This window comes from Branchiostoma belcheri, unplaced genomic scaffold, assembly GCF_001625305.1.
Source record: "Branchiostoma belcheri isolate BF01 breed outbred unplaced genomic scaffold, Haploidv18h27 scaffold17, whole genome shotgun sequence".
NCBI classification, from domain to species: Eukaryota; Metazoa; Chordata; class Leptocardii; order Amphioxiformes; family Branchiostomatidae; genus Branchiostoma; species Branchiostoma belcheri.
In genome coordinates this window covers 3,232,046-3,256,684 of record NW_017803157.1, presented here as the reverse complement: position 1 = coordinate 3,256,684, position 24,639 = coordinate 3,232,046, and the positions used below count along the sequence as shown (strand labels likewise).

The window sequence follows — 24,639 nt, the reverse complement described above, 5'->3', positions numbered from 1 at the left end:
GTGCAATGTGAACCAGTCAGAATTGCCCTGAGGAAGGTGACAGTCACCGAAATGTCGGCTGAACAAAACTATTAAAATACTTGGTTGTGTAAAAAGAGTCTCTTTACTCATTCCCTATGTATGGTACACTAAAGGAAGAAACAAAAACGAGTCAGTGTCATCAGTATATATTCTTTAACCCCAGAATTCTACAAGTACAAACTTTAGGACATTTTATTGCAATAGTGGAAGCATTTTAGACATTATATCAAAACTCAGCAAAGTTAAACTTGCCTCAGATGCAGTCAATGGTAACACTACATGAAGTAAATTGTAAAATCAAATAAATTTACTTACTAATAGCGATTTCAAATCACCAACATGAACTAGTATCTATTTTATATCACAGTCAAGTGTAGTGACATTTGAAAATTTGATATTTGCATTTAATACAGAATCCTAACACCCAAAAGTTCATATAGCAGGCCATAGTATATAGCTCAAGCAGTTGTTGAAAACAATCTTAGAGTATCTGTTTTGAATTGAAACAAAAATAAGGAAAAAAAAAAACAAGCATACAACTTTTCACCCAAAAGTAAGAAAAATCTCTACGCCAACATTGCAAATGTAGGGACAAAATGCTGCAATACTAGTATTTTGAAGCAATCTACACTAATTATGCAAGCCTCTTATGCAGTCATGAATTCTTTACAGGCTTTTCTTATATACTTTCTAGTAAGAAGCCCTGTGGGACACTTCAGTTATGATACAATAAGTGACTACTAACTTTGCTACTGGATAAATTTATAAATGTCAGACATTTCAAATAACATCCACTACCTTATATGTGTAACTGAGAATGGGTCTGAATACAAGTATAGTCTGTATATGTATGAGTATCTGAATTGATATGTAAAATTGAGAAAGATATCTAATAGTATATACAAGTTATACTTGCCCTCAGACTCGTATTCAGTAAAAGATGGAAGATAGAGGCTATCTAAAATGTCTAACTCTTCAGTGTTCTATCTGTATTAAACCTTCAATGATGAATCAGGGATGACCTATTAGTAAATTGTTCACATACAAAAGTTTCCCATAAAACAAGGATTTAAATCTAGACATCCTTGCATAACATTAATAAGGAAAAAAACAACATTCTCACAGAATCCCAATGTCTCAAAAAGGTATGTCTAGTAAAAAGAACAACAATGCCATATGCCTCAACTACACCACTGGCTTTGCTCCAGATGTATGGTGATGATGGCATCCCTATCTTACAACATTCACATTAAATGTACTTTGTACTAGTAGATATACTTAACCACAAAACACATTTCTGCATGTGTACTTACATACATACAAGAGTAAGGCACTATAATTTTCTATTATTATTACTCAACTACTGGTTATCACAGAAAAGTCAACCACATTACATTCCACATTGTTCTACACCTTTGTAATCAAAACAATGAAATCAAACTTGTTTTAAGGAATTCAAACCTACTTTTTCACCAACAAAAGATAACATTAATTGAGGTACACTGAAAAATATATCACAAAGGCACTGAATACTTTCTAACATAAAGGTTTGATATGATACTGATATACTAGCAATCATATATGTAAATCAAAGTACATCTCTACAATATAGTGTACAACCCTTAACAGATTGAAAATGTAAAGTCAGATCAACATTACTGAGTCCATACATGTATACTTAGGGTTCTTGCCAGCAGATATCTCAAATTTTTCTCAACAGTTAAGATAAGTAGTAATTTGAATGCTGTTATTACCAGTACCTTCCTACGGTGTACACATTAAGCCTACAGATAAAATGTAAGTAAGAAAAAGAAAAGAATTTGTACAACTTTATAAAACCTGTAGCCACCAAACTAATAATAACTCAATGACATGTAGCATTCTAGATCTGTGACAGTTCTCACAATGCACACTTTTCTAAATACTTTGCTATCCAAAAGCCACAAAATATGATGTACCATGCAGTTTTGTAGTTTTTTTTAGAGAACTAGTAGTACTGCAACATTTTAATTAGCTTCCATTAGATTTTCAAACATAGTAGGAATAAATAAATGCCCCCTAAGACAGTATTGCATACAATATAGCAGTCTAAACACCCTGCTTTGGACAGTTTCACATTAAATTTTACATAATCTCAACACCAGCAAATTAAAGATAGATGTACATAATATGCTCTAACAACAACATGCAATATCATCATGAAAGTTCACCTGTGTCAACTTAAGCTTGTTAGTTAGGTGTTTAGAGTTAAAAATTTAATTTGTTCCAACACAAGAGAAACTGTTCTCACCTAGAGCTTTTGACCAGTCACTCTGGTCTTCTTCAGTTACTGTAGATTGACCCAGTGTTGATGTCACAGTTCAAAGAAGCCATGTGACAGGTCTCACTGGGTCAGTCTACTGAGGAAGACCAGAGTGACTGGTCGAAAGCTCTAGATGAGAACAGTTTCTCTTGTGTTGGAACACAAGTTTTAACTCTAAACAAACGTCATGCACTATTTTGTAATTTTGATCTCTGTCTACTGAAACAACAACCCTCTTTAATCTCTTGGAACATCACACAATCATACTAAATGTGTCTATAAAAAAGGGTAGAATATCCTTGGTATTTTTCAGTGGCATCTTCAACAGATTGATTCAGAGAGGTACATTTTCTCTGGTCACACTACAGGGACTGTACAGTAACTATCAGAGTGAATGCTTGTGTGGCTGCACTGGCACCTGTTAAAGAAGCAGAAATGGTTTTTCCCCTCATGAGCTATTAAATAAAACAATTGAGACAGTAAACTACCACCACCAAAACACCAAAAATGATGCAAGGACCTACATTCAATCTGATAGAAAAATATCTTAAGCTAACAACTACATGTACAAGTTATTGGCTAAGAATTGGCCAAAATTGCCACTTCTACAATCTAAAACAACTGCTGAGCCTAGCAAGAAGAGCCACCATCATTTTAAGCCTCAGTACAGAAAGCTCGTACATGCACTATCATATAGTCATCAAATTTAAGGTAACATTATTTACAACAAACTATAACAGCTTTTTTATTGTCATGCCCCACATGTGAATCTTTCAGTCGGTCTGTCTTGCTGCTTGCATGTATCACCTTAACCCCTTACACATGCTCACACAGGTGTTACTATGGCAGGGAGGAAAAACAAAAAGAGCAACATGTAAGATGTTTTTAACAAGGAAATGTGCATTTATGGAATGGAAACATGAAGTGTGCAAAGAGTGGTGGACAATAGCACTAAATTACAACCAACATTTCATGTTATGCACCACCTAGCAGAATGAAGCAGAAGTGCAGCTAAAACTGGATATGTGAAATATGCAGTTCACAGAGGATGGCTAGTGCTGCCAGGCATTCTATGTTGTAGACTATCCTATTAAGCTGCATATCAAAGCATAACAAATGCCATTCCTCCAAGGTAACCAAGCAAATCAAAAACTTGAACAGGCTACAGACCAGCAATTAGATGTGCTGGGAACATAGTTTACATTACAAACATTGTTACAGTAGTACAATGTATTTGTACAAAAAAAAAACATTACCCATTGGCAGTAAGTGACTAATCTGAGAACTTTTACATCAATTTCAAATCTTGTAAGTAAAAAATATTTGTCATTTTTCTACTGGACAATCATCTAATAGTTTTCTCACTCAAAACCAGATAGAACATTTGAAAATACTTTGTTTCAAGTGAGAAAGCCCTCTGATGCTTAAAAGCACCTCTGCTTCTGTCATACAATTTAAAACACCCTTTTCTGATTATTTTGACAAAAAAACAGAATACCAATTTTTTTTTCTCCCAGTGGCTGAACTGTGTGTTCTTAAAATCTGGTTTTGAGTCAGAAAGTGAAGGCTGTAACTAGGGGTGAGTACTGGTTCAGCTAAACCGGATCCAAATAACATCGGATTCCAAGAACTGAGTGCCCAAAAATTAGAATCATGATCCAGTTATTTTTTTGGACTCATAATGAAGTTAAAATATATTATGCATCATACCAGTATCAGGTAATCTGGCCATAAAAGGTAAAAAAAATAACCCTGAATCAACAAAGTTAGCATAATAAATACATACTATGCTTGTACATTGAATCATTCCAATGCACTATTACAGTAAATTTAAACTCAATTTGTAGCACTCTTGGAGACCTGTACTTGTGTCTTGCTCTCCAAAATATGATATACATGACACAGTGTAGTATTACATGTACAAATGTACCTTATTTTTACTGTTACAATAATACTAAAATCAGGACTTGAATCTGGACTTGGACCTGATCAGACCGAACCGGTACCCACTCCTAGCCGGAAGTCAATGTTGTCTGACCTTTGTTCCCTAGAAAACAGCGTTCTTTATGCTTGGCATAGCTTCACTCACATTCTGGTCCAGCTTCCTGTAGCCTCCGCCGCTGGGTCGCCGACTTTTCCTGTCACGTAAACCTGCACGGCCTTCTATGATGATGGCTATGATCTGTGCAACAAATACAGGGGAAGGAGTGAAGGACTGGTCTGTTTCATTTCAAATTCAGTGTATACACAGGGCTCGAAATACTTTTGTTTGTTTTGCATAACCCGTAAACTGCCTTTAGGCGTAGCCCACCAATTTTGTACATGAAAGTTTTTTTAGTAATTTTACTGCATACCTGCACTACTGCAGGTAACATTTAAAATTACCTGCACCAGACAAATTTTACCTGCTCCACTCATGATCAGAATTTAGGAAGTATGAATCATACTAAAAACTGTACAGAAACTATTGCCAGCATTACAATGTATAATTTATATCTGGTGACAGTAAATACAGCTCAAAGTTTAGATATTTGAGAACAATAATATTAAATACATGAAAAATCGTGTCCCAGATTGTTGTTGTCTTTTTTAAAAAATGTATATAAATGAAAAATCTTTATTGTACATTAATGCCCCTACAATTAAGCTTTATTATATAATCATATGTTATTCAATCAGTCTTTAGACAAGAATTTGTACTAAGTTTACTACATTGTACAATGTACTTAATGTGCAGGTAAAAGAAGGTTTACCTTTTGTCTATTGTGGTAGGTGACATATCCGAGTACGATTAACACACAGAAGGTCACGAAATACGCCATGAAGTGGCCTTGTTTTGGCTCGTCCTCCAAGTCATAGATATTAGCCTGAGCTCTGAGGTCCTCTGTAACAAAGAAAAGACACAAAATAGTGTATATTATGCTTCACAAGAAACAGAAAGTTATGTACATTATGTCTTACATGCTGGACTTCTCAACAGTTTCATTCCAATTGGTCATCAGAACATCTATGTATAAACTGCTACTTCAATACTTTCTAGTAATTCCAGCCAATCCACCTAACTATAGTGACATCAACATTAAAGTACAAGTACATGTAACAAGCCTTGTTTGAAAATGACTGTCAGAAATGCTCATGTGTTTCAAGTATTGTAGGTTAGTTAGACTCTAAATGAGAATGTCTTGATATTGGGGTTAATTTCTACATTGAGAAGCAGATTTAGGTGCATATGTGAGAGAGAAGAGGTGTTTATGTTCACCCACCTTAGATCAGCCAGACCTCCTACTGTAAGTCACTATGCGGTATAAGCACAAGCCTGCCACATAAAGTCTAACACAGCATGCTTGTTATATCAGGTTATAAGTCTTATAACAGCCGAGTTAGCAGAGGAGAAAGAAGTTAGTGTTAGTCAAGATTGAAGCTGTCCCCTTAATTGTATTTCTCTACTGTCTTCTGTGCTTGGCTGTTTCTTAATAAATGCTTCACTGCTACTAGTAGACTACAGGATGAAAGTCAGTCATGAGTAATATTAGGTGGAAGACTGTGATGACAAGAGTACAGGTAGTCAACGAACAGAGTGTGATACTATGAATACTGTCAAATGTGTGAATCATGATTCAAGTTTTCTGTGATGACTAATGTCAAACAAAATTTCCGTCATTTTCACACTTGTCAAACAAGTTACAAGACTTGGTTATAAAAGCTTGGAGGCTGCGGAAGAGTCACTAAGACTAGTCAAAAACATTGCAGTAAGATTGAAGGAACTCATGCTAAGGTTTCCTCTAAGAAATGCACTAAAAAATTACAGAAAAAACATTTGGATTTTCATACAGTAGTCATATAAGGTAAAGCCTTTAGTGAGAGGAGGAGTGAAGAAATAAAAGTGTAGTGTACGCGTGGTGTCATTTTTCTTACCTTTCACTTGGGCCGGATCATTGCCAGGGGGGTGGGCACCTTCTGCAGGCCAGTCACCCCCGCCACCTGCAATAATGGGATGACCATCATCATGTTTAATAAAAGGGCCATCATCCTCGAGATCATCATCGAGGTCCGGGTACTGAACGTTGACTTTGTTGGGATACTCTTCATCTTCATTTTCATCATCTTCAGCATCATACTCATTGCCATCATCATCGCCATCGTAAGCATTGGCATCATCATCATCTCCATCATACTCATTGCCTTCATCATCATCATCATCATCACCATCGTACTCACCCTCTCCCCTATCCTCATTCAGACCACGATCCTCATCGGGATAATCTGCATCATCATCATCTTCTTCCTCTTCGAGTTCCTCCTCGATCTCCATGCCTGCCTCCTCACCTTCTCCTGCTTGTCCGTCTTCGAAGTTTGGGGGCGCGAGCTGGTTTTCTGGATCAGTGTCTTCTTGATATTTGTCTCCAGCTTCAGCTATTTCTTTGTTGCCAGTGTTGTCTGTCTCTCCCATTGGTTCTCCTCCTGCTCCTTGACCAATGGGAGCCCCTCCTCCAAGACCAGTATCAACGGCTCCTCCGATTGGTTGGTCACCTGCTCCTTGACCAATGGGAGCCCCTCCTCCAAGACCGGTATCAACAGCATCTCCAATTGGTTGGTCACCTGCTCCTTGACCAATGGGAGCCCCTCCTCCAAGACCGGTATCAACAGCATCTCCGATTGGTTGGTCACCTGCTCCTTGACCAATGGGAGCCCCTCCTCCAAGACCGGTATCAACAGCATCTCCGATTGGTTGGTCACCTGCTCCCTGCCCAATGGGAGCCCCTCCTCCAAGACCGGCATCTCCGATTGGTTGGTCACCTGTTCCCTGACCAATGGGAGCCCCTCCTCCAAGACCGGCATCTCCGATTGGTTTGTCACCTGTTCCTTGACCAATGGGAGCTCCTCCCTGACTTCCAGCATCACCAGCATCTCCAATTGGTTTGTCACCTGTTCCTTGACCAATGGGAGCCCCTCCTTGACTCCCAGCATCTCCGATTGGTTGGTCACCTGTTCCTTGACCAATGGGAGCTCCTCCCTGACTTCCAGCATCACCGGCATCTCCAATTGGTTGGTCACCTGTTCCTTGACCAATGGGAGCCCCTCCTTGACTGCCAGCATCTCCGATTGGTTGGTCACCTGTTCCTTGACCAATGGGAGACCCTCCTTGACTCCCAGCATCTCCGATTGGTTGGTCACCTGTTCCTTGACCAATGGGAGCCCCTCCCTGACTGCCAGCATCTCCGATTGGTTTGTCAGCTGGGTCCTGACCAATGGGAGCCGCTGCCTGAATGCCGCCAGCATCACCAACCCCTCCTATTGGTTGATCAGCTGGGTCCTGGCCAATCGGAGCCGCTCCTTGACTGCCAGCATCTGCGATTGGCTTGTCAGCTGGGTCCTGACCAATAGGAGCCTCTCCTCCAACATCAGTTTCTTCCACAGGCTTGTCCTCATCAGGTCCCCGTTTGTCTACCAACTCCTCCCCTCCAACCCCACCAGGGCCTCCATCATCAGGTATCTCTTCACCTGAGAGGAGAACATTGGGAAAAAGGATTTTTCATAATGTTAACCAAAGGAAAACATATTGTATTTGCTCTGTTTCTTCTTCTTCTCCAAATAAATAAGGTCAGTGACCTGAACCAGACGTCTGTCACTATGACAACTAGTGTTGAGTTACATCATGTTGCTATTTTATAGCAGGAAGGATTTAGACTCCTTTTGATATATGAATGTGTTTGAGTAAGAATTAACAGAGCAGACAATATGCAAAGGTAAACATTACGCATTTGCTTTGCAAATGTTACCTTTCGAGATACTGTTTTATGTGATTGTGTTCATAGACTCATAAACCAAGTAAAATGCTATTAAATTAATGCTATTATAAAGTAAGAAAGTATAAAAGAAATTTATTTATCTATTCATCTTGGAAACAGGTGGGTAGTACGCAGGAAATACAGTAAATCTTTCAAATTTGTATGTTTGTTACCTTTTCACAATGTGCTGTTTAAACATTTCTAGCTCCCTTATAAACAGTTCCTTTGTCACAATTACAGTGCAAGAATTAACATAATGGCATGTCAGATATAAGAAACAACAGGCAGACTATCACCTTTCGTGTCATCATCATCACCATGTATCTCTGTATCCTTGTCACCTTCCTCCTGGTCAGCTGGGAGGTCCTTATTCTCTGTGGCATCGTCAGGGTCTTTGTCTGCATCAACATTCTCTGTCATGTGAAAGAAAAAAGGAAAATTGAACAAAAAAAATTGTGATACAATAAAAACAGCACTGCAGTTTCTTAGTACTTGCCCTTGACAAAAATATTATGGGCAAGAACTGAAAGTTTGTGTTCAGAAATAAATTTGAGATATTACATTTGTGACACAATTATGAAACTATGTAAACTGGAAGAAAGATTATGGCTTTTGGCCATGCTAGTCGTTTAAAAGATAAGAAAGTTGTATTGCCAGGGAGCCTAATATAATCCAATGTAGGGCTCCAAAATCCTTTTCTCTGCACACATGCACTGCAGGTAACAATGAAAATTACCTGCACCAGACAAATTTTACTTGCACTACTCAGAATTTGAGAAGTAAACATTATACTAAAAACTGTTCAGTGAACACAATTCCCTCATCCTTGGTACCTCATGTGATATAGAACAAAAAGTTCAAACCAAACAGTCTCGTTTCTTTACCCTCCTGGTCAGGGTTGTCTGTCTCCTTCTCCGTTTCTTTCACAGTTTCATCCTCCGGGAGATCTCCACCCGCTGTCTCATCCTGGTTAAGACTTCCACCTATTAATGAAATATTAATGAAATGATTTTAATCTGTGCAGGCCTAACGTAAGGCATTTTAAGTTGTATTGTGTAAGTATTAATTACTCCCTTACTTCCCCACCGTTCCCTACCACAAAAAAACATTTTTACTACTAAAATCAAAGAACCCACATATTATAGAAGAAGTGGGTAAATTCGTCTTCCACTGCCTAAAAAGAAGAAGTCAAACCCAGTAAATCTAGTACCATGCATGTTGTAGAATATAGTATAATGCTAGACGTAGATATAGTCTCACATACCACTGTATTTTCTTTCTTATGTTGTTTGTAACTGCAATTAGCCCTCGGGCATGTATTTGCAATAAACTTTCATTCAACTTTACCTAAAAGAACTTTAAAAGAACTTTATTAATAGTGTATTAAGTGTAAATATTATAATCTTTGTAATGCCATACTGTAATTCAGCTAGATAACTGCCACTGTATGGTTGTTTTAAGTCGTCACAATAAACCATTGATATACACCTGTTGCAGCATCTTGTGCCGTCTCATCCTTGAGAAGGGTGCCATCTGTGTCGTCCTGTTGAGGGCCATCCTGAGGAAGTTTGTCGTCCTCAGTCTCTTCTGCCTCAGTGTCAGCAAACAGATTTCTGCTCTGGTGGACATCTTCTGCAACTGACAGAGAAATATTCCTGTTGATGAGGTCCTTATTGTATATATAAGTTTTATTGATTTACATGTATACTAAACCTGTACCTGAACTATTTATTTGAAATAACAGTAGTCAATCTTCAATAAGAACAGAACCATGTTTGACCTGATAAATTGATGCTATATAGTGGGAGGGAGGGAACTGCACATTGAATAACATTAAAAAAGACAGACCAAGCTCTATATTTAAAGAATTTACTATCAACATTCTTTTAAGTAACACTGAAAGATCGTATTTTTGGGGGTGCAGATTGTAGAATTCTGCAAAAAAGGGAAGAACAAAATTGGCTAGCAAAGTCAGTCCAGGGGAACATTAATTTCCCCACTGCACAAGGCCCCGGAAAATAAACTCTGTGGTGGCTAAACTCCCTGTTTGGCTAAATTTTGCTGCTTTTGAACCTGTACATGTGTTGTTTACTAACTAAGTAATCTGGACAGGTGGAGGCTAGCCTTAGTCCCTCTTCAGTACTGGACAGAAAACTGGGCTGGCCAAACTATTGGAACAGGATGTACAAAAAACCTGTACTTGAAACAAAGATGAAGAGATACACCTTCAGGATGTTAGGTAGGTAAATATTATTGTTGACAGTCCTAAACACAGAAAACATTTAACTTCCACATTTGATTGATGTCTCTGTACACCGTTAAAGAAAGTGACTGGAAAGTTGTGGGGCCAAGTGATACTCTCGGGTTTGTGAAGAGTTCTTAACGTCACTTGACCTACATGAGGGCTATGGGAAAAGGTGACCACCTTTGGCATGTACAACAATAGAACAACGGTTCTCGCAAACATGGAGTCAATTTGACACAGGCAAAGCTGAAGCTTACGTTTACGTTGCGACTTGCAACTTGCGAGCAAAAACAATTTCTGCAGGCTATTGTTCTTCCAGGGGTAAATTTTGGATTTTCAAGCCTTTTTAAATGTAATTTCCCACATTTTGAGGGCAAATCATTCATAGGGTTGAGAGTGGTTGTTTGGGGTCCTTACTAATTTTTTCCTTGGTCGATTTTGTCCATCAAGGATTGGTTTAAAATTTTTAAACCAATCCTTGATGGACAAAATTGACCAAAAATTTTCCTTCACACGCCACAAAGTTCTTGCAATCAATGGAAAAACGAATGCAGGCTAGGGTCCTGGTCTGATGTACGTCATGTACATGTGTTTCGCGTAACCGGTAAACCGCCTTTAGGCGTAACACACCAGTTCGTACACGTGCGTACATGTACAAGCTGCGTAAGCCCGGACTGTAAGGTTTGAACCACTCACACCGGGAAGGTCCCCTGCTCTTTTCAATAAGTGTGCTGGGTTCTTTAACATGCGTGGGGTGTGGCCCTCCCCAAACACGGGACCTCCATTTAACGTCCTATTCGAGGGATGACCCTAACTGAAGCCAGGTACTCATTTCCACCTGAGTGAAGTGAGGAAAGTCGTGTTAAGTACCTTTCCCAAGGGCACAAGATCGGTGACATGGGCAGGATTCGAACCCGCGACCTCTTGGGTGTGCACCACACGACCCCACACTTGTGTTCACTTCTTGGGGTACCTGTAGTATGATTACTCACTCTAAGATTACTATAACAAGTCAGACTCAAATGTTACTTACCAACTTGGATCTCTCTGCTCTGGAGCAGCTGGAAGACTCCATCACACACAGCGAGGTGACTCTCATCACAGACTGTTTTACATGTGTCCTCATTGTCTGACAACAGGAACAAACCTGAGGGATGGGATACAATTTTAGAACTTATAATAAATTTGTTATGATAACTCTTGACATGTAAGTGTGTCCCCAAAAAATAACCTTCGTCATATTGCGTGTTTGAAACTTTGATGTTACAGTGGTAGAAATATTTTTTTTCCGGGTTCTGCAAAAATGCAGAATGCAGAATGCAGAAGGTATACCATACACATCATGGCAAATGTGTTTAAGACAATATGACTACTAGTGACATGACAGTTTCATGTATAATGCTAATTAAGACACAAGAGATTATTCAAGCTGTCAGACATGTCAGATATTATCATGATCTGTATCTTTTCAATTCTTCTCTAATATTCCTTGACCAGTTGTCTTTACGTTGTCTGATAGTTGGACCCATCAACTGTATTTGAACCTGGAATAAAACCTCATTTTTAAATAATAAAAGTCAGCAGTTTTGTACATTTTCACGCTATGTCACATCTATTTTTTTCACTTACTCTGCTGACAGGTTGACAATGAAAAAATTGTCTGACATGTTTTATACATAAAGATCAAGCTTCTTTAAAGCAAACTAATTTTCACTCACCAAGATATTTCTTCCGTTCTTTGGAGATTTCATCGCTCAGTTTGCTGAAACTGTGACACAGTTCCTCAGTCGTTGACGCGCCAAGTTGGAGTTGGACGGGTTCGTTGCAGAGAGACAGGCTCTGTTTGCGGAAAAGTTCACATATCGGCGTAATAGGCGGCATATCTGTGTCTGCTTCGTACGCACTGTTACATGTGAACAGGAAAACTTTCTGGAATTCTGGCGAAGGGAACGTACACTTTTTGTCTATCCACTCCTGAATAGCCACATCTCCAACGGATAACGCTTTCCTCTTTTGCCTGGGTATCCTCTCGACCGAGAAACCGTGGCAAGTTGATGCACAGAAGACTAGAAGGACGAGAAAAATCTTCATTTTGGCGAGCTTCGACGCGCACTGCGTTCTACAACTACCTGTCGACGCCATCTTTAATCGTCTGGAATGTTCCAATCGATTCGAGGGTAGGATCGATAATTTTATCCAGGAATTGTGACCTCTCAAATCCCCAAAACCTGACCACAAATCAACAATATCACCAAAAATACTTTCTTTTTTATAAAATAGAGGGCCTTTTGGTCTTGTTGAATATAATACACAGTTTATTTACTTGACGAAGATGCCACCCCAATAGATAGTGGTATGGCTCATATGACAAGCAGTGGCGTGACGTGGCCAAAACCTGATGACTCAATATTGTACTTGTGGCACCGACTGACCTTTAAGGTTCTAAAGTGTCACTAGAACCAGATTAAAGATCCCGCAAAAAAGTCGGAGGTTAGCTAAGTAACTTAGAAAAGTGTGATTGAGAGGTGATTGTACGAGGCCCTTGTTTACATAACTGTTTGACCCGTCGTAGCTTTTCGACACCAAAGGCGAAGGGTACAAAAGGAGCATTGATTTTTGTGTGCACCTGTTCCAAGTTAAATTTTCACGGAGTAAAGCCTGCTGTTGATGTTAGCCGAGTGTTGTCCCAGTCCTTGAATGGAGAGTAAATTGTTACATCTCCATGGAATTTAATCCCCACTATCCCAGCATGTTTAAAATAAATGCGTATTCCATTTTCTCCAACTCCAGGACCCAAAATTTAAACTTTAAGTAATTTCTTAACATAAAACAGGGGCAATTGAAAATGCTTGGTTTAGCTTTTTTTCCTTCTTATTGATTTGCCAGCTACAGCTGGTGCAAATCAGATATTGACTCCATTAGTATCCTGTGCTTTTAATATTGTCAATCAAAAATCAGAAATTAATTTAAGAGTGTATTTTTACTGCTTATTACCATAAGGTGAATTGTTTGCTTATCATAAGATCGCTAATGTCAACACTGGTTGTCATACATCCCATATAGAGTTTTACGTGTATATGTCACAGGGGAGATTGGAATCCAGGGGAATCCGGAACTCCCCTAGGGGAGATTGGAATCCTCCTAGGGGAATCTGGAATCCTCCTAGGGGAGATTGGAATCCTGATATTCTGATCCCAGATTAGTAGTAGAAATACTAGAACTCATTCTTTTTCTGCCCAACACTGCTGATATGCTCTTCAACCAATCTGTAGAATTCTAGATCTGCTTTCTGCTGCTGTTCATCCTCTGCCATGACTTGATCAGTATGCTGTCACTTTGACTGGCTTGACATGGGGAACAATCCCTTATATACCAAGTCACTAACTAACTGGAAAAACTGGTTTTTGATTCACTATCTCACAATGGCCTGATGCAAATATCTGAGTCTGATTTACATATTCACTTACCTATGCTGAATTTGATTGAAAGTTTAGGTGTGAAATAATTCAGTCTATTTTCCAAAGCATTTGATGCAATCAGAATTTCTCCTTTTAAAATTGGAGATTGTAATAATTCCCACTTGTCCTAGGGGAGATAGGAATTCCAATCTCCCCTAGGGGAGTTCCGGATTCCCCTGGATTCCAATCTCCCCTGTGACATATACATAAGGGAAGAAACAGAAACTCTTCATTAAAAAAATGGTAACTTAATACAAGGACATTCTACAAGGGAATGGACATTTTTTTTAGAAGATCTGGAAATTGTCACATCTTGCATGAAACAAATGGGGAGAGGGTGGCACAGCATTGAATGCTTCTGTTCAGTTCATATTGCCAGGTATCACTTAAATGTGACACACATCCGGTAACTAACAATAGTCCTGTGTCAACATCTAGTAATCCATTGCCAACAAAAACATGAATATGTTCAAAACGCATTGCAAAATGGTAAAGCTGCCAAGTGTAAGTGAAAACAGGATGTAGGTATGTACATGCATTCCATAATTATGCTGTAATAGTTCATTCACTCCAAATAGCCTTACTCAACACTTTTTCACTTTTTTTTGCCTCAGAGTCTGGCATTTTATTCCCTCTGCTAGAAAAATAAACACAATAGCAAGTACATGTACATGTGTCCAAGAATAAATATACCTTAACTTCCCAAAATACACAAACATTTGCTTTCTTTCTTTCTGTACAATGATATTTGATATGCCATTATGTGAAAGTATGTGGAATATTCTATGAGTCACCCTGTTGTGACAAACAGTCACCTTTCTCAGATATGTCTCTTATATACCTATAATCTGTGTACCTGTGGCTAATTATGATTTTAACTTTTACTATAGCAGCAAAAATCTTCATCTCGATGCATAGTTAACAAAAAAAAGTTCCAGAAACACCCATGACAGACAAAAGTAAATGTACCTGTTAATCTGACTGATGTAAAATGTGATTGCAATAATTTGAGGCTCAGCCTCTTTCACTTCAGTTCTTGATAAAACGGTCACCAGGTAGACTATGGTAGATTGCAAACATGATTTTTCTGAGTGGTTTTGATGACTTCATAGTTACACCATGCATTCTGTCTTATGAATACAACATTCTATTTTTTTTTAAATCTGTGCTATACTGTCACATTCAAGCTGTCACAAAGTCATTTGTGTGTGGAAGTTAACTTAAGGCACTTAGCGTTTAACATCCAATGTTACGAGGTATCTTGCTAATGTTGCTTTTTTTATATAAGTTACGTGTGAAATGTATCTTTGTTCAGCTCCAGTATTTCAGTCAATCTATGACCTACAATAAATATACACCTTTGATGTAAGATATACCTAAACAAACATAAATTAATATACTTATCATAGGTACTAAGTAGGTGGTATTCAAATATGTAGTCTGATAACACAATGGAAATTGAAGCTAGAAACAGCTTAACATTAAATCAGTGGAGATTACCCTGAAAACCCTCTTGGAAAGAAAAAATACCCATAATCTACATGACAAATATAGTACAAAAAAAACACTATCATGACATAATTGTTAATGAGCACTGGAAGCCTGATATACTTCTTTCACAAAGTTTGTAAAAATTCATTATCAACATTTGGTTTTATATTTTCTACATGCATCTTTTTGATAAACTAGACTCCACCAGACTCCTTTGCAGGCTGAATAAATAGTTACTGTAGAAATCGGCCAAAAAAGAATGTAGCTGGCCAGGGGAGTTGGCCAGCCATAGAGGGTCCAGTTTGCCTGTATATGGCTTTTTAGGACGATTTCTACTATCTATTCAGCCTGCAAAGGAGTCTGGTGGAGACTAGGACTAGGACTAATGTTTGAAATGGTCCAGTGAAGTCCTACACTTGCTCCGTGACCTCATGGTTCGTCCTTGTTGTACAGGAGTCTGTAGCCTTGGTACTGTGTGATGGGCCTTTTCCTCCAGTACATGTACAACAAAATCGCCATCTAGGAACAAGTGGCAGAACTTCAGCCAGAGTCATTACAAACATTCGTCACCTTAAACACAGCTAGAGGGATGTCTCTGTAGGCCTAGGAAAAAATATGTTGTGTTTCCAGCCACCCATCCAAGCCTAGCAAAATAATATTTGAACAGTAGAATTTTTGGAGGAGTCGAACACTGGCAAAAATTTTCAATCTGACATATGAGTGATGACAACATTGTATTATTGTTCCCCACATTTCTGTTGCAATAGAAATTATATAATGCGTACTTCTTTGTTCAGTTTACAAAAACTATGCTAATGCTTGTACAATGTAAATCTGTATAAATAAAATGTTGAAAGATGTTGAATGATGATGATGACGAATTACCAGACTGAGTATGCTGATGCATTTCATTTTTATACCGACTTAATTTTTTGGGACAGTGATCAGAAACACAACATAACTTTTCCTATGCCTGTCAATGCTCTCATAGCTTTTCTAGAATGAGGGTAAACCACCAAGGATTACAGTTGAAATCAGACTTTGCAAATGCTCAGGTAAAACAAAAGAAAACAAAACAAAATTTGCAATTGCTTGAAAATTAAAATGAAGAGAAATACATGTGTATGCACAAAATCCAGTGCATAAGTGGAAGTAAGAAATGCATTTCTGTTTTCAAGCAGCAATTTTCCAATACAAGTACTTCATGTTAATCCCTCATGTACACTCTATTAATGTCTTGAAAGTTCATCTGTGTAGAAGTCATTATGAAGCAGTTAAACTGAAAGGAAATTCCTTGACAAAGACTGGAGTTGCACAGTCAAAACTTTGGGTGAAAGTCCCGAAATTACAGTTTGAACTGCTTCATAATGCACTCTATTAAGGCTATGTTTAAATGTATTCTTTGTTGTGCAGTTGCTTGTAGGTTCTGCTTCTGGTGGAGCCTCGCCAATACTTCAGCAGCAAGTAGCCCATCTATGGAGAACAAGCCAAGAGAACACCAGTTATAGCAGATAGACAAGTCTTAGAGCAAGTAACTGTTTAATGGATGGCATCCCCGATGTTTGCCGGATTTTGAAAAAAAAATTGTAGGCCATCTATGGTGAACAATCCAAGAAACAGCAAAGATGGTCATCATGGCAAAGTATAGCAGGCACAGAGTAGTTAGTAGTACACCAGTTATAACTGATAGAGTCGCAGTGATTAGCCATTACCAAAGGTGTATAACATATACCATTAGAATCCAGTAGATATACATTGTTTTGTGTACATATTGATAGTTCGCCACACCTTAGAAAAGTCATAAGACCAGAGCAAGTAAATGTTATGGATGGCATCCAAGATTTTTGCCTGATTTTGAAATAAAATTTTGTTCCCCAAAGTCATCATGCCTTGAGTATAGTTAAAGAAGTGACACTAGTGAGGTAGTATTGAGTATAGTTGTAATCATGATGCTATAGCTACCACACTTGTGTCACTTTTTGCACTTCTTGAATACCTGTAATAAAAGAATTGTTGGCTATTATACCATGTTTTGTCCCCTCAATTTTTGTTAGAGCATTAAAAAGATCTATATTTTGAAAATGTTGTTGGGCAAAGTATCTTGTTTCTTGTTGCCCATCTTGTTTTTTTGGTCCCACATAAGATTTGGAGTCAACAAAGGATGTCATCCATGAAATTTACTTGCTGTGGCCAGTAAAGAGACAAAAAGGGGTCAACTTACAATGATGATGACTCCAAGAACCATGATATAGAAGAGAGCCTGGCTTGCTGTGCTTGTTCGGGGTCCACTCGGCTGAGGTCGCACTTTCTTTGCAGGAGCTTTTGGGGCTTGGGCTGCTGATAAATTACAGAACAGAAAAGTCATTGCCTATGATATCAGCACATGGGCTTCAAACTAGGAGAAAGCTAATTTTGTTGTGTGTATTGTTTGAAAATATTTGTCAGAAGTATGAGAAAGCCTATTTTAAAATAAGCATTAAACACCTAGTACAGAATTCTCAAATACTTTTATCCTTCCATATTTTTCTCATTCCTGAAAAAAAAAAATTGATTCCAAAATTCCCATCACTAGTATCTAAATTTGTCATTACAATCAAAAATACAGTCAATCCTGTGATAGTGACCACCTTTACATAAGGACTGGTGTGTTACATTGAAGGGCAGTTATACCTGCTATACTGATACAGATACAGAAGGACCACCTGGCTAATGTGATCACTTTCTGATTATCTTGGGCTGTCTTAACTGTAAAAACACCAAAAGGTCATCCGTTCCCTTCTAGTGAGTAATGGTGATGTCTTACCTGTTGCTTGAGTAGCAATTTTCTTGTGTAACACAGAGACAAGCCTCTTCCTTCCAGTACCAAGTTCTAGTGAGTGATTGTAATACACACAAGAAAGGCTGTTGTCTTACCTGGTTTGTTGTTGGTCTCATCCTGTTCGTCCCCAGGGTTGAAGTCGTCCCAGTTATAGTCGTCGTCGTCGTCTGTCTCCCACTTGTTCATGTAGTCAGGCCTTCAGAGGGGAGAAGTTACAAGTACTTGTCAGACAACAACTGTTACACATCCTTATAGTACATTATACTTCAGACAACAAGTGTCATCATCCTTGTACAAATGTAGTACATTATACTTCATTCTGTTTACAGAAGGAAACATATTGCTTTTGCTCTGTTTCTTCTTCTTTCGTTCCAAACAAATAAGGTCAATGACCTGAACCAGACGTCTGTTACCATGGTAACTGGTGTTGGGTTACATCATGTTGTAATTTTATAGTAGGAGGGATTTAGACTCCTGTCACTATATATATATGAATGTGTTTGAGTAAGAATTAACAGAGCTTTTCTTTGCAAATGTTTGTTGTGGTTTGCAAGTTTTTGGCAAAATAACATTCTTCACTTCAGCAGTATGCTCAATCTTGTGATATGAGCAGTACATGTATGACAGTAGTAGTAGGTTACCCCTTCTGTTCATACCTTTGTTTTCCATTGTAGTCGTAGTAGTCATAGTCCCAGTAGTCGGTAGTCATTCTGTCAGTGGTGCCTTCTATCTCCAGCTTATCAGCACCGAACATTTCCACAGCCTTAGGGAATAAAAAGAGATGACATTAACATGGCGTGGCATAGTGGCAGATCATTCTGCTGTGAACCGGGAGACCTGTCTGGACATGCGCCCGACATTGTGTCCTTGGGAAAGGCACTTTACAAAAATTTCCTCACTCCACCCAGGTGTGAATGGGTACCTAACTTCGGTTGGGGAAAGTCGTATTGAGGTCACCTTGTGGCGCCGAATGGCAGCCGCACAGACCCTTGCGGCAGTTGCACAAAAATGTGGAACAAATATGTATCATGTGTATTATTATGTGTATTATTACTATTTGTATCATCTGATTGTAAACCCTGCATCAATTCAGCACTATGAGGCTGCGATTGCACAGTGATGTTTGGCCAGCAAACCATTTATTATTATATTAGATAGAATTACTATATGAATTTCCAATTCTATGTTTACATTCCATCATGATTACTTTCACTAACTGTTTTCAAAACAAAATCAACTGCCAGATTGAAAAAAAAGTTACCTCTTTTTCTTGTTCTTTCCACTCTGTCTCTTCTTCTTCCTTTACCTCTTCAGGTGCTTTTTCCTGCAACAAGTAAGATTTTGCAGCACTTCCAATGGACTGGATCTCAGCACAAGAGGAATCATATTGCAGTATAAAGACATGGGAGAAAGAAATTGACACGAATGGAGATGACATCAGGAAAAAAGTATGACTACCCCTTGTCAAAATTCCATCACTCAAACAAAGAGTTTTACCTCTTCCTTTGGTGCTTGTGGTGGAGATGGCGGCTGTTCGACTTGCTTCTGTGGTTGCGCAGCGGGGGGCTGTGGTTGTGCCGGGGGTTGTTGTGGTGGCTTCTGTGGTTGTACAGGGGGCTGTGCAGGTTGCACAGGTGGTTGAGGTTGCGCAGGTGGCTGTGGCTTTGCAGGTGGTTGTGCAGGTGGTTGAGGTTGCGCAGGTGGTTTTTGTGGTTGCTGAGGTTGTGCTGGGGGCTGTGGTTGCACAGGTGGCTTCTGTGGCTGTGCAGGTGGTTGAGGTTGCGCAGGTGGCTGTGGCTTTGCAGGTGGTTGCACAGGCTGTTGAGGTTGCGCAGGGGGCTGCTGTGGCTTTGAAGGTGGTTGCACAGGTGGCTTTTGTGGTTGCGCAGGTGGCTGTGGTTGCGCAGGTGGCTGCTGAGGTTGTGCAGGTTGTTGTTGTTGTTGTGTGGCTGGTTGCGATGCCTGATCAGTCGCCTTCCGTTGTATCTGCAATGCTCCTTCATTTTTCACATTATTGACTGCTGCTGCTGCTGCATAGAAAAAGGTAATATGAAATGAATCACTTTTTGAAATATTTTCAACATTCCTGAATTACATGGCTAGATTGCAGTCAGTTCAGATTGAACTTGAATTTGTCTAACAGTCCTGTCTATTCAGAAAACCCTTTGATTGAGGCCTTTCAATATCAAAGGTAAGCATAAACAGGAACTAAAGTGGCAGCAAAACACTCTGATGCTTGTTTTGTTTTTCTTGGAGCTTTCCATGAGCTAAGTGCAGGAACACGTTGAGATTAATTCTTCATATTATAATAAAAAAAAAGTATCAGAAGCAATTTTAGGGTCACCGTGGTAAAACTGGAGTTTGCAAGTCAACTTTCTGGTCATTCTATTGATGCAGTATGTTGAATGAATCCCATGACATACTGATATTTGTGGGCAAAAATGCTTCTTTTGTATTGTAGGCTGGTTCCAGCTACTTTTTTTTATTCATGGAATTTTACCCCCAAAAATAAAGAGACCTAGGGTGGCTTGTTTTTGGATTATCTCAAAAGCTTCAAGCTAAGCATGAAATAATGACGAAATTGCCATGATTACATGTATAAATACTACTGTAATAGACAAACAGGTCACTTTATATAATATGTAGTCTCACTAGTCTCAGCATAACTGGTTCCATCGTGTACAGACCAGTTCTGACTGGCATGACTACTTACCATGCGACCTCGCACAGATTTTAGACAGTAATTACTGTGATGACGCACATGCAAGTACATGTAGTACTACTGGTTTGGACATCTTTGGTTATGCAAATGAGGTCTGATTCTGAGTTGCCTTTGATCCAAATAACTCAGAGTTGTAACCATTCTCAACAATCAACTAAGTGCAACAGATGATATTTACCTTGCCAAAAATGTATAAATATTAATTTTAAAAACGCTGTCCTGATGCATTGATGCATGCCTATAACTTATCACTGATACTTTAGAATAGTACATTTGTATCTTCTTAGAAATGGTCTATCTTGAGGGCATATGACTATATTTCAACATATTAAAAAGGACATTATATGGAGACCCTCTTATATATAATGTCCCTGATCAACATCTTATGACTATGAGCCTGTATACAAACATTTAATATTAATAAGTATGCATCAGTACTCCAAAATTTTAATCTTAAAAACAAGGACTTCTTACAAGGAATTCTTACAACTAACAGGGATATTAAGTTACATTTGTAGTGTTGCACATGCACCTAAAGCCCCGGCCACACATTCACAAATTATATATTGGCCTCCTCAACACTCCAGGAACAAATCCACGGTTGGCTGGTGTTCGGAGGCAAGGTCGGGGAACATCCTACATAACATACAGATACCGGTACAGGTATACAGGTCTGGAATTTAACATGTAACGTTATGTGTAATATAGTACCCAAACAATTTAACGAAATATTAAATCTGTGATCTTCCTTGACATAAACATGAATTAACAGTTTACAGAATGCTTATTTCGAATTCAAGTATCTTTTGCAAGAACTCATACTTTCATGACATAAGGTCTATCAAGGCCTTGGGTCTATACTATAGACAGTACTAGTACTTTCATTCATTTCATTCATTCTTTATTTCAGGTAAAAAAACCCATATAACATGTACAATACATCATTAAAATAATACAAAAACACTACAGACATACAAGTAAAACAGGAAGAAACCTAAAAGCATAACAAATGGTAGGTCTTCCGAAAGAATGAATTCCTGTAGAAGGCATCGGAATGAATTAAGCGACAGATTGTTGCGTTATTGGAGGAAAATAACCTTTTTAGAAAAGAATAACAAATTCTCCTCCTCCTGGTTTCAAAAGTGTCAATATAGTTACAGACAAACATATCACTCGCGCTGCAGCGCCGAGGCAGATTCATTATGATTCTAAAACAATTATTATAAGCCACTCTGCACTTATACAAAACACCAGAGCTTACAGAGCTCCATAACTGGGCGCCATATAGCTGGGCGCAATACGTCATAAACAGGTGTCTCTTAACAGATGGAGAGCAACAGAAAAATTTGCGGTTGATACTGTTTGCACGACTATAAAGACTCTTCAGCATAGCAAGTACACAATCATCGTCACTTAATGTGGTATTTAGGTGTATACCCAAATAGACAAATGAGTTTACGTACTTCAGGTTGGTACCGTATAGACTTACAGGTGGCAATGGAAGCTGAAGTGGCAAACGAGTACATGGAAAATACATACAGAAAGTCTTATTAGTATTAAACAATATGTCATTACCATGGCCAACCACTTCACAAATCCCAACCAATCTCTGTAGAGATTTAATGCTAGGGCAAATCAGACATAAGTCGTCGGCATAAAACAGGTGGTTGGTGATGGACCCACCTACATAACAGCCCACCTTGGCATTGTTTAAGCTTACACTCAAATCATCTATGTATACATTAAAAAGATATGGGGACAGTAAACTACCTTGTCGTACTCCGTTAGTAACGGAGAAGCTGGGGGAAAAGTACTATGCCAAACATTATACAGGTGAACCTATACTTAGGTAACACTCTAGTATAGTGTCAATTGGAGATACCAAGTGTCTTTTACATAGTGGGAGATAGGATGGTCATGTGGACATGTGTCATCAAACAAGTGCAACTTGTGACTTTCCAATTGGAGGCAACACAAACTAAGATAGCTCCGTCAACAGACAACTGATAAAATCTTTCAAAGACCGCCAAAGAATCCCCATCCATTCGTGCATTCAAAAATGAATTAGAGTCTTGCTTTGATAGCATGCCCAGACATCCCCACTACTCTCACGGCCACGGACACCATGTGACTCACCTTACCAGACTCAGGCTTGGTTTCAGCCAGCTGAACTACCACCTATTCCAGCATCACTGTATCAGTAGTCCCGAGTGCAAATGTGGGCATCCAAATGAGACACCAGAACACTATTTATTACACTGCAAATGTTATAATACTGAAAGGACCAAAATGTTGTTATCCATATCTTGCCTTCATCTTGAAAACATACTCCCTTCCGACCCACTCAACGTAAATGACGCCACATTATGTGCTTTACTTCTTACAGGTAGCCCCACCCTCCCTTACCCTACCAACTGCCGTATCTTTGATATTGTGTTTAACTATATCCACCACTCTGGAAGATTTGACCAATCTCAATAATGTTATGCTAGGTATTGGTGCGCCAGCCACTTTCATTTTATGTTAATGCTACACTTTATGTCATCTTTATGTTTACATTTGTATTATGTTTTATGTAGCAGCGGATTTACATAAGCACAACAAGTGCTTCCTATCCAATGCTCAAAAATCCAATGTGAATAAAAAAAAAAAAAAAAAAAAATCTTTCAACATTACGGCATCTAAATAATATGTGGTGACGTGTATGTGCAACTATAGCTACAAGTATTACTGTTATCTTTTTAGCAGTTTATCAAATAGTCGTCAAGTATTATCAAAGTTCCAAATATTTGATAACCTATCAACGATAGTTATTCTTTAGCAAACAAGCAAACATGGCGATTTTGCACGTACGGGGTCATGCAGATATGATGATAAACCGATAGCTGTCAAACCGGTTCTGCACCGATCTTAGGTTACGGCGATGTCACAAAAAATGTCTAAACTTCGCGACGGTTTTCCACGATAACTTACCGACATTTGCAGCTTGATTTGGGTTCGCAGGGTTCTCTGCTACACCAGGCTGCGCACAGCAGAAGCTGGCGACCAGAAACGCGAGCACTAGTCTGGAAATCATGTCGGAATGAAGAAGACCAAAATTTCGTGAACCGTGACTCTTCTTCGCTGTCTGTCTCTCTCGATCTGCGAGTGGCCCGCGCGGGGGATTGTGGGAAGCGTCACCCAGGTGAGTACTGACCACGCCCATCTCAGGCATTGTTCGTGGACGATACCAACTAGACAGGATCTTCTTTTTTTTATCTTCAAAGGTCATCTGCGTTGGTAGACGTCATTGCGAAGCACGTTTACATTGTAAGACCACAGTAGATAATTTTTATGACATCACTGCACGCATTAATTTTCGCCTGATTATTTTGGGAAAAAGAAGAAATTTTGTTGCCCTCCGTACGGCCGAGAATTGAAATACTGGTTAGTTTTGGCTTCCGGATATAGGTATATTTATGTTGTTGAATACAGGAAAGATCTATGATTATCAATTGTTTTGCCGCGTCAATTCTAATTAGCAAGGTTTATGTCATCAAAATTTAAAAATGTAGGAATCTTGATTTTTCGCCCTATCGCATTAGATTTGGAGTCTACGGAGGATGTCATCCATGAAATCTAATCATATCCAGTCCCGACTTGCCCATGCCGAAATCGTAATCTAATGTGATCGATGTTTCTCTTCTAAAGAACGCAACAATCAATAGCATTGTACTGCCGACAATCTTCGCCTAGTGGCGCTATTGCCACAGGAGCTGTAGCACTCCCAAGCTGTATCAACAGTTCAGTCTCA

At 38.9% G+C, this 24,639-nt stretch overlaps 2 protein-coding genes across 13 annotated transcripts; both read right to left on the bottom strand.

Moving 5' to 3' along the window:
• Positions 1–2,463: 2,463 nt before the first annotated feature.
• LOC109466797 (spore wall protein 2-like) lies at positions 2,464–12,527 on the bottom strand. 10 transcript variants are annotated; one of them, XM_019764630.1, is made up of 10 exons: positions 12,076–12,527; positions 11,391–11,504; positions 9,601–9,750; positions 8,997–9,095; positions 8,409–8,525; positions 6,505–7,825; positions 6,239–6,474; positions 5,077–5,207; positions 4,362–4,505; positions 2,898–3,163 (listed from the first exon to the last, which is right to left on the bottom strand). In XM_019764630.1, the coding sequence occupies exons 1-9, from the start codon at positions 12,497–12,499 to the stop codon at positions 4,371–4,373; spliced, it is 2,727 nt and encodes a 908-aa protein (XP_019620189.1). In that variant the 5' UTR covers positions 12,500–12,527; the 3' UTR covers positions 2,898–3,163; positions 4,362–4,370. The 10 variants fall into 10 exon arrangements, with proteins under 10 accessions (XP_019620186.1, XP_019620188.1, XP_019620189.1 ...); XM_019764635.1 differs by having other exon boundaries at positions 6,239–6,304; positions 6,542–7,825; XM_019764634.1 differs by having other exon boundaries at positions 6,239–7,180; positions 7,310–7,825.
• A 3,074-nt stretch (positions 12,528–15,601) lies between these two features.
• On the bottom strand, positions 15,602–24,015 carry LOC109466817 (protein app1-like). Of its 3 annotated transcripts, none has more exons than XM_019764658.1 (7): positions 23,820–24,015; positions 19,622–20,154; positions 19,386–19,448; positions 18,781–18,887; positions 18,220–18,320; positions 17,528–17,640; positions 15,602–15,825 (listed from the first exon to the last, which is right to left on the bottom strand). In XM_019764658.1, exons 1-7 carry the CDS (start codon positions 23,920–23,922, stop codon positions 15,736–15,738), a joined length of 1,110 nt encoding a protein of 369 aa, XP_019620217.1. In that variant the 5' UTR covers positions 23,923–24,015; the 3' UTR covers positions 15,602–15,735. The 3 variants fall into 3 exon arrangements, with proteins under 3 accessions (XP_019620217.1, XP_019620216.1, XP_019620218.1); XM_019764657.1 differs by having other exon boundaries at positions 17,528–17,643; positions 23,820–24,014; XM_019764659.1 differs by lacking the exon at positions 15,602–15,825 and adding an exon at positions 16,284–16,779 and having other exon boundaries at positions 17,528–17,643; positions 23,820–24,013.
• Positions 24,016–24,639: the final 624 nt, after the last annotated feature.